At 30.7% G+C, this 10,416-nt stretch overlaps 1 protein-coding gene across 3 annotated transcripts in view; it reads left to right on the forward strand.

Annotated features, from left to right (window-relative positions):
• Positions 1-10,416, forward strand: part of LOC106467072 (receptor-type guanylate cyclase gcy-2-like) — a 98,626-nt gene that overhangs the window by 64,355 nt on the left and 23,855 nt on the right. For all 3 annotated transcript variants that reach the window (XM_022395183.1, XM_013927388.2, XM_022395184.1), the window contains one exon: positions 1,758-2,034. In XM_022395183.1, the coding sequence (XP_022250891.1) occupies positions 1,758-2,034 (277 nt within the window). The remainder of the gene's footprint in view (positions 1-1,757; positions 2,035-10,416) is intronic.

The following is a 10,416-nucleotide window of genomic DNA, read 5'->3' on the forward strand; positions in this document are numbered from 1 at the left end:
GTTTGAACAAAGAAGTCACATGACCGGAACTGTTGTGAAACTTAGAAGAGGTATCTAGGCACCCCGGTATCCATCTTAATTGAACAAAACAACCCTACTCTAAACCAACACCCCATTTAAGCCGTCTCCAGCCATTATTTTTCCAGTATAGTCCTTGTTCTATTAACCCTCTGGATAGGAATAGGTAAAAGTGCACATGTCAACACTTTTTTTAGTGTTGCATTCAAAATTTAATTAAATAATTCTTATAAATTTACACCAATGAACTTGGGATATTAGAGTATTTCTTAATTCAGATTTTTAGCTCTGTGCAAGTTTTAATTTGTTAATTCAAAATAAAGTATTAAAAAACAATGTTTAATACTCATTAAGCATACACCATTATTATTATGTAGATTATAATCGAATGGAATGTACAGGTTTATATCTTAGTTGTTACTATGTCATGTAATTATATAGCACCAATATTTTTTTGTCATTTCATTTTACTGAAATATAAGCCACAAAGTCCATCCTTTCCTGCCATGCCCTACTCATTTTAACCACTTGTGAAGTTTCTGACCCAAAAATTCTTGAAAAATATTTAACCAATTATTTTATTTTAGAACAAAAAATTACAATTGAGTATAAAATTGTAATTAAAAATGTAGAGAAAAATATGTATCAAATTTAATTTTTCTTTGGATTATTTTAGAAATAAACTGTTTTTTTGTCATTTCTTCAAAATTGACCTTAAAAGTCAGTGAAAAACATTAACCAATCACATTGTTTTCTTGGAGCTAAGACAATAATATATGATTTTAAAAATAAGAATCCAGAAACAATTATTTATGCTAAAGTTTGTAGAATTATTTCAAAAATATTAGCCATTTTTACCCTCTTTTTTTATTTTCCATTTTTTACCCTAAAAAACATATTTAGTATGCAGATCCCAGGGAAGTTTTTGATCTGCTGTAAGTACTGCTTATCACAACTTAATGCAACAGAAACTATTTCTGTTGTAATTTCTTTTGGGTCTCGCAATATATTGACTGGACTAATTAATAGGAACTAATTTCAGGTAATATATATTTGTCAAAGCAACAGATGAAATTAGTTTGAAATGAGTTCTTGAAGATTTATTGCTTGTAATGTTCTAATTATTTAAATGTATAAGTGTTAAATTTCTTCTATTCAAAGTTGCTTTTATTATCACCGAAAAATTATTAATATCAGAAATAATAACCTTAGAATTAATATATCAAGACAATTTTCTGAATAGTGTACTAAATGTTACTAATTTCAATCTAGTGAAGCTTGATAAAGTTATAAAAATATCCTTATCACTAAAAATATAAAATAGTGCTTTCAGATGAAATTACATATAAAGATATCTCTTAAACATAATTGTACAGAGAAATATAGAAAGAAAAGAAATAGTGTATACCTATACTACTTAATTTGCAGTAACAGACTTGAAATGATCTAAATTTCTGCAATTAATTAAAAAGCATATAATTAGCTTTATTTATTTCATACTAGCATTTTAATTAACTTTATTTTCTTATTTATTGTCATTGGTAGATTTGTATTGGTTCATTATTGATTAAAACAGCTCAAGAAGAATATAATTTATATTTACTGATCAGGCTACAAGAACATTTATAACATATTGTTTTGGTTTAAATTTTATAGTACAGCCTTTAGGTTGGCCATTAAATTTAATTGGTATTTTAAGTGTGTAATATTCACTTTTTCATCAATAAATCTGTCTATAGGTATGTGTATGTTGAGCTTTTTCGGCAACTTGGCTGGCAACGAGTGGCTGCATTGACTGAGGATGGACAAAAGTATCCTGAATATCTGTCTCTTCTCCAAGACTTAATGCAAGCCAGTGGCATGGACTTCATCACTAATCGCAAATTTCCACGAGAGCGGGCCTCTCTCAATATGACACAATATCTTGCAGGGCTGAAAAGTAAAAATGCTAGAATCATTATTGGAGATTTCTATGACTATGCAGCAAGAGCCATCATGTGCGAAGCTTATAAACAGGTAGAAAACATTTTAATGGTAGTGATTAATGTTATGAGACTAGTTTCTGTAAACAGGTTAGAAATATGTTAATGATAGCATTTATTAGAAGTGGGCAATTAATCAGTATGAATGATTATCTATGTGCAGTGATTACATTGACTAGTGTTTCATGAGCTAATCAGTTAATTGAAATTATGATTAAATCAATTAGTCACAAAAATAATCAACTAATCCAAAGTAGTGTTTCTGGTTATTATTGTTTTTGATCATTCCAACTTCCCAAGTAATCTAAATTTTGCCATCGCAAGCAGATGCTCATTGAAACAATTCAATGTTAAATTTTCTGAAAATAGTGATGAACAGATATAAAATATGCAGTCAACTCAATGCCTTGGATCACAGCATATATGCAATATGATTGTCTGATAAGACTTTTAAAATCATATTTTGCCATTTCATGCATTATTTCAGTAAGAGAAATTAAATTACATTTGTTTTTAAGCAAAGGAGACTGACAGCAATGTGTTGTTGGCAACATTGTTTGGTTTTGTTGCAATGTGTGCCTCCAGCACAATAGAGCACTCAGGTATGCTGAGTAGCCATGGTGATTTTTTCACTGGATGCCACAGTTCCTTGTCATTTCACTGAGTCTCAGAAAAGACTGGTACTGAAATGAGCACTTTTTGACAGTTGTCATTTCTATAAGAAGTGTCAAAGGGGAGATATTTGATTCAAATTAATTTATTTGACATGGTACAGTAAAATCTTGCATCTTACTATAATGGAGCAATGACATGGCTGTCTATCTATCTGTCACTGAATTTGACTGAAATAATAAATACAATGGTAACATTTGTTATGCTGAAATACAACAAGATCACTATGCCAGAAGTGGTTATTGAGGCTTATGAAATGTTGTGCCATCTTTTGAATGGCACCAGAAACAAAAATCCATAAAAAAAATTAACATTTGGGTATTCAAGATTCAGGAAATTAGAAGAATAACTATGGTTGTGCAACAATCATCTCTTTATAACAGCAAACAATTTTAAATAAAAGTACTGTCCTGTCCTCGGAACAAGAACATGACTTTCATTAGGACTGTACATGAGGATTTGATTATACCTTTATTGATGTAATTTTTAAATGTAGTACTAAAAAACCAGTTTTCTTAAAAAAATATTTTTTTCAATAAAGGCTAGCACTTTTAATATATCTAAAAACATTACAGTTTATATCAGTAAAATTTATGAAAACTTTTAGCTCTGTACATTGAATCATTTTGATGCAATGAATTGCATGTTACTAAAGAGTGCAATCTGAACACTTTTCCTGTGTAGTACTTTCCAGAATTAAATACTATTTTAGAAAGTGTTCACTTTTTAAATTTTTTTACAATGAGGTATAAATACTACGATTAGTAATTACTAGCACAAACAGCCCCCTGGGTGCATATGGCTGCCTGTAGGACAGGGTTTCTCCTAGTGTGTATAATACCAAGATGCAAAAAGAAGAAATATATAAACTGGCAAACAACAAATATATGCTCACAAATGTTCCTCTCTCTCTCTATGAATATTTTCCATTCATGCTCCAATCTTTGAATTATTTCTTTTAAACAGTCAGAGGAGCAAATCCATTTTTTTTCTTTTCATGAAATTATCTCGCAGAAAGAAACGGGAGATATGGAGCATGACAGACGGACACAAACATTTGGCTATTATCTACATAAAGCTACATAATGGGGTGGGTGGTGTGCTTTGTGATTAGAGTCTTAGGTTTGTTTCATATTGGCATTAATTTTGCTCACACTATCTTTGTTTTTGCAAAGCTACTAAGGCTAACTCCCACTGTCACTAATTTTGAACTGCTGAATAGAGAGAAGTCAGCTCTTTGGCAAATTAAATGTAAATTTACAGCTTTTTTACATTGTGATGTGTTTCTAATTTATAATTGCATAACTATTTTTTAATGTTTTCTAAACAGGTATGAATCTAGGAGAATCTAGGCTCAAGACTTCCCTATCCACTTTTTTTTTCTTCAAAGATTATAACTGTACTCTTTAATGTTGTGCAAGCATGCACAGACCTAGTGGAAGGGGGGTGGGGGGCAGGGCAGATTGGTCCCCCTATCCATTTTATTCAGAAATTAATAAATGTATTATTTAATGTTGTATAAGTAGGTGCATATCTGGGTTCTCCACCCCCACCCCGTTTGCTTCAGAAACTAAAAAAAACAACAGCCATATGTCTTTTACACTAACATATAGTATCAGAAGTAAACATTAGATACTCGTATTTTTAGTTGCTTGGACTATTAATTGCCATGAAAGCTTTTTACAGGTTTTCCTGAAATCATCTAAGCTAGAGTCTACAGCAATCCAGTCGAGGCCTAAACCAATAAATGATTATTTCTAAGCTAATACAACAATGGGAATGCCACTTAAACTTTGCCATGGTAAATTCATATACCTCAGCTTTTTTCTCATGCTAACAGTATGTCTTAACTTTGGAGATTTGTTTTAATCAAGTTTAGTACTGTTTAGGATGCCTGATGCTCTTAAAACAAATACTTGTTACATAATAAGTTATAATTCTTGTGATAAAGATGCTTTTTGTATTGTTGATGTCTAAAATAAGTGAAAATGCAAGTGGTATTGTGTGATAGTTTAAGTAATGACTTTTAAAATAAGTTATTTGAAAATAGGCATCTTATTTACCAATGCTATAATTGTCTTTTTTACATATAATTATAAGTAATTATAACTATTCAATTTTAAATTAAAAAATTTAGTTTTTGTTTTAGCTATTTTTATTTTCCTATTAATTAGAAGTATAAGCTTTGAAATCATTTAATTATAACCTGACTGAGCTAATCATTTACAGAATATATTAACATTATTTTAACTTTGATATACTTGGGTTATTTTAGGACCATATGGTCCATACTGATTAATCCAAAATACAAAAATATCATAATGGAAATCTCCTTTTTCATGTAAAAAAAATACTGAAAATTTGATTACAATGTTACACAGCTAACTTTTATATCCAGGGTCACATTGTCATTTGTAAAAATGAAATATTACTGCAGCTATTGTGGAGAAGTTAAACATTGTTGTTACTTATTTTATTACAAGTTGCAGCTTTTACAGTAAGAAAGAATAATTTTAAAACAGGTATGACATTTTGATCACTGGTGCGATTATTTTAAAGTGCACAAGTTTTAACAGTAAAGAAGGCGATAAATACAGCTATCTAACAATGCATTTTAGAATTAATAGTGGTTACTTATGCATATCAATTTGTGTGAATTGACAGTTTTTTTTTTTTTTGGTTGAACAGAAAAAACAAAAAATTAATAAATAGGAAAATGTAGAAATCTTGTGTGAAATATTTGCATAAGATTGGGTATGTCTGTGGAAATAATGATCAAAGAGAAAAAGAGATGTGCCTGGGTATTTGTTAATTGTGAGATTGTTTGATTTTATTGATAAGGCTTCTCTGATTTTTCATCTGTTAATGTCAGATTCATGTTTTAGTTTAATCACATCCTGTTTTTGTTCATATATTCATGGTTTTGAGAAGGGGTTTTTGGTGTCCTTTTAACCTGATGTTCAAGTTACATTCCATTGCACTTATGTAAAAGGCTGGGCAATTGTTACACTTTATTTTGTAAATGTTATTTGGTGGGGTGGGTTTGTTATGTAATTTTCTTAGTGTGTTTAATTTCCATTCCATGTGTGAAAATGAATCTAGTCATATGCTAAGGTTATATTTATGTGTTGGTATTTTCCAAATTTCTAATAGAGGTATGCTAATGTGCCAACAGTATGTTTGAACTGACTAGGTTTCCTTTGTTTTGTGGAGTGTTTTTTTAGTTTGTTTGTTTATTAAATGTGTCTTGTCTGTGTTTTTTTTAATTCATTAATAGTTTGTGTAGCTATTGTAGTAGGGAATTATTTTATGTTGTAAAGCATTGAGTTAAGTGTGAAACTTCTTCATGTTTTCTTTGATGCATATAGTGTATACTAAATTCAGGAGACTCCGAACAACTTTGTGATTCTACCTTCAATAAAAATGTTCAACAATTACATCTATCCAGGTCACTGAACTATGACATCCCAAAGTACAGTAATGATCTTTCTACTGTACACAGGTTCACAGTCACAAACCTTGAAGAGGAAACTAAACTCCATAATTAACCCTATAAAACATGGTGCCATTTCAAAATTCCATTCTGCATTGGTACTGTCTTGCATTCAAAACTTAATTAAAGCACTATACTATCAATTTATGTTAATGATATTATTGTTATCAAGTATGTTATAATTCAAAGTTTTATGTTATCTAAGTTTGTTCCTTAATTTCAAAAAGAAACATCTAAAATGATAATTAAAAATGCAGTTGTTGTTTATCATGTATTCACTCGTGGTTACAATTTCTCAACTGGTAGAGAAGAAACTGTGTGTTTGGAATGCAGAAACGTCCTGCAGATGGCCAAAGTACATAATACAGATGTTTTATGTTACTCTCTGAAGCTCTTTAGAAGAATTTCTCCCCCCAATAACTCATTGTAAATATTTCTATAGTTTAAAATCAGCCATGCCCACTTGCAAAATCAAAGCTGTGTTGCTATGAGACAGTTTGAAGTTGAATGGTATGCTTATAACCAATAGAAAGAGCAGATTTTATTCTTGAACACTGTTACTGTAATGGTAAACATATGTGTATGCTTTTGTTTTCAACCAGGATGGAGTGAAGCTAAGTCCATTGTCCTCTCAAGGTGTATGTAGCATTTGGCAAGTGTTTCTCACCTTATATGTATTAGTTTGATAGACAGTTAGACTGCATTTATGTTTTACTTGTATATTTTAATTAATTATGTATTATTTTGTGTTTTAAAATGCATATTTGAAAGGTTTAATGATCTTTATACATTTAATTTGTTGCATGGATTCTGAAAATGAATAAACAAGATGGCGTGTGCAGCGTTAATTACTTGATACAATGACATAATTCATTGCAGAATGCTTGAGTAAGTTTTGAAAATGGCTCCAGAATTTCAACCAACTTTTCCACATAACTCATTCCTAATTCTGGCATTAAATCTGGTTTATCCAACATCATCACTGCTTCACTTATGTGTTGTTGTTGCTCTGCAGTTCTCTTCAAATGGCATAATTTCTGTTCTATCTAGTCCCTCAATGGAGAATCAGTTTGTGTTCTGGAAAAACCAAGTTATTTTTGCTTGTCTGCCAAACACTATTTGGAAATAGCACTTTGATGGAAATGCTCAGCCAATTTAACAGTTTGCAATCACTTGCTTCATTCCTGTGTTTAGTCCTTTCTTGATAACTAAGTTAAAGGTATGATCAAAGCATGATAGTAACTTTTGATCCATGTTATTAACAGCTTTCACACAGTTGGAAGCATTATCTGATGCAGTTACTTCAATCTTATTTAAGGTATTCCAACTTTCTAGTCAGTGAGTAATAGCCTGAGTTATAACTTCAGCAGTGTGAGGTGGTGGTAGCTCACAGTTTTGAAGAATATATCTTTTCAAAACCCAATATTAGTTTATGAAATGAACAGTCAAACCAAGGTGGTGGTGATTTTCTCTAGAAGTCCACATGTCAAAAGTAATGACCACATCACTTTCCTTAGAACGTTGGTCCATAACTTCATGAATGCTAGTGTACAGTTTTTGAATAAGATTCCCATTTAAATCTCTCCTTGATGGCACTTAGTATTTCAAATTAAGAAATTCAATCAACATTATAAAGCCAGGTTTTTTGACAGCTCATAGTGGATGCATACCTTTAGCTGTGTAGTATACTAATACTTTTGTTTCCTTTTGTTGCTTCATGTTATTATTAGGGTACTTAACTGTATCTACTAAAAGACTCTTATCATAGAGTCAGTAGAGTCTATTTGTAGGGAGGGCCAAGGTATTCAATAATCATCATACAAATATGCTTGCTTAAAAATTGACAATGACAATTTGTTTCTCTACCCAACAAGACCAAAAACAAGGCAAGGAACAATTGTTAAGATACCAAACCTAGTTGTTCATTTTTCTTCTTTTTGTTTCAGTAAAGATAACTCTACAACTACTTTATCACTAATGTCAGTATATCCTAAATCCACTCTGTGTTTCTGGGCAGTGCATGATGTCATTGCTTAGTTGTAATAGCTAGTAGTAATTTTTTTAAATTCTTGTTCTAGTGTAAATAATGTTATCATTACCCCTTGAAGTTAGATTTTTTTTAAAAGAAATCTGGTGTTCTTTTATAAAGCTAAGTACAGGGTGGAACACGATTAACAGAATGTTTCTGACCACCCCTGGTTACTTGTCAGGCCCCTCTGGGACCTGAGAGACTCTGAACCAAAATACATGCTAAGACTGCATTGGATGATTGGAGACAGGAATTACCAGTCAATAATAGATAAACACTAGATTACTAACATCTAGAATACTCAATGCTATGTACACTATACAATTAGTGTCTTTAGGGAACCAACTTCTATATTATATATAAAGTGAAGGCGTTAAAAAGAACAGAAATCAACATAATATTAAATTTTATTACACTAATTCATAGAATACACTGATTTTCAGTCAGGGGAAAATATGTCACAAAATGAGTAATAAAAACATTTTATAGATATAAAATGATGTAGGGATGGCAGTACCAAAAAGAATGTAAACAAGAATATAAGGATGATATAGTTATAGAAAGATCATCCTTACATGACTTTCAATATCAAAAATTTTATTTAACATCATAAAATGCATACTTGACCTTAATATTACTGGAGTTGGAAGTTATACAAGATAAAGGAAAAATTGGGAATTTAAAAACCTGCAAATAGGATCATACAAAAAGTAAGGAAACAAGGCTGGTGATACTGTAGACATTATTTACTCAAACTACAAATCCCTATTTTGATTCCACCAAATGTAATAGCATGGAGTCAAAATAGGAGTTTGTAGTTTGAGTAAATAATGTCTACAGTATTTCCAGCCTTTTTTCCTTACATTTTCTTGTTATCTCTACTTGCAGAATTTTTAATTCCCAATTTTTTATTTATCTTGTTTTGCTGGCTTTTCTATGTTCAACTATGGGCAAATGATTACTTGATATGGTAGCTAACTTTATACACTGTAATCATAATAAACATAGCTAGTAGCTAACTGATATGGTTCATGATGATTTACTGTAGCTATTGACTATTTGATTGTATTAGTTTGAGAGATAAAATGTTAAACTACAGTTGGAGCTTGTGGAGATTTGTTTGAGAATACTGTGAGCATTTATAGTGTCTGTGTAACAATTCTCTGTGTCTATATATATATATATATATATGTATGTATGTATATATATATATATTATTGCATAGGAATGGGAGAATGTATGCTTAGACTGAGACACAACCTCACTCTAAGCACATATACAGATTTTAACAGTAGGAAAGCAACCTTTTCAAATACAACACATACATTTAAAACATTGCTTTACATAAATTTTCGTTTCTTTTGGAGTAATTATTCTATGAATGTGTGTAATACAATTAATATCATGTAAACTGATTTTTTTTTCACCTTCACTTCATACATAATATATGGATTGACTCCAAGCCACTTATGGTATAGTGTACCAAGAATTGAGTATTTACATGCTACAGTCATCTAATATTCATATATTATTGGCTGGTAATTCCTGTTTCACCCTGTACTTAAACTTTTTAAAGGAAAACCAGATATTTGTAAGAAAGCTAACTTCAAGAGGTAATGATAACATCATTTACACTAGAATTATGATGTATTAAGCTTATGTAAAATATAGAATAAACCAACTGACTTTTGAATACCCCTATGACCTTTGCAGTACCTTATTTAGTATTCTACAAAAGGTTTGGGTGCAATATACTAAACTGTTTTTCCTATAGGCTGGCAAGAGAATAATATATCCTGTATAAAACCCAGTGTGTCTCACATCATGCTTGATTTCTTGAAATAGGAGGTATCATAAAAGCCAAAATGCATTTATCCAGGTAGAATAGTTTGATTACTGTTTGCACATTATGATTTTAGTGATGGGGGGGGGGGTGCAAGGGAACTGTGATGGGGTGCCATGAAACCTTTTAAGTGTAGTGAGTGTTAGTACAATAAGCATAAAGTAAAGATGTAATGTGGGATCACCAAGTCTAGAACCAAGTGCATAACATTTATTATGAAAGTAAAGATATTGAATCAATTTTAAACTTAAGTTATTTCTGAATTAAGCTATTTTCTATTATATCACCAATGGTTTAAATAAAAAAAACAAGCATTTTTAATCAATGGAGACTAAATTAAGAAATCAACAAATCTGTTTCCAATTTGTTGTCTATACAT

This window comes from Limulus polyphemus, unplaced genomic scaffold, assembly GCF_000517525.1.
Source record: "Limulus polyphemus unplaced genomic scaffold, Limulus_polyphemus-2.1.2 Scaffold2477, whole genome shotgun sequence".
NCBI classification, from domain to species: domain Eukaryota; kingdom Metazoa; phylum Arthropoda; class Merostomata; order Xiphosura; family Limulidae; genus Limulus; species Limulus polyphemus.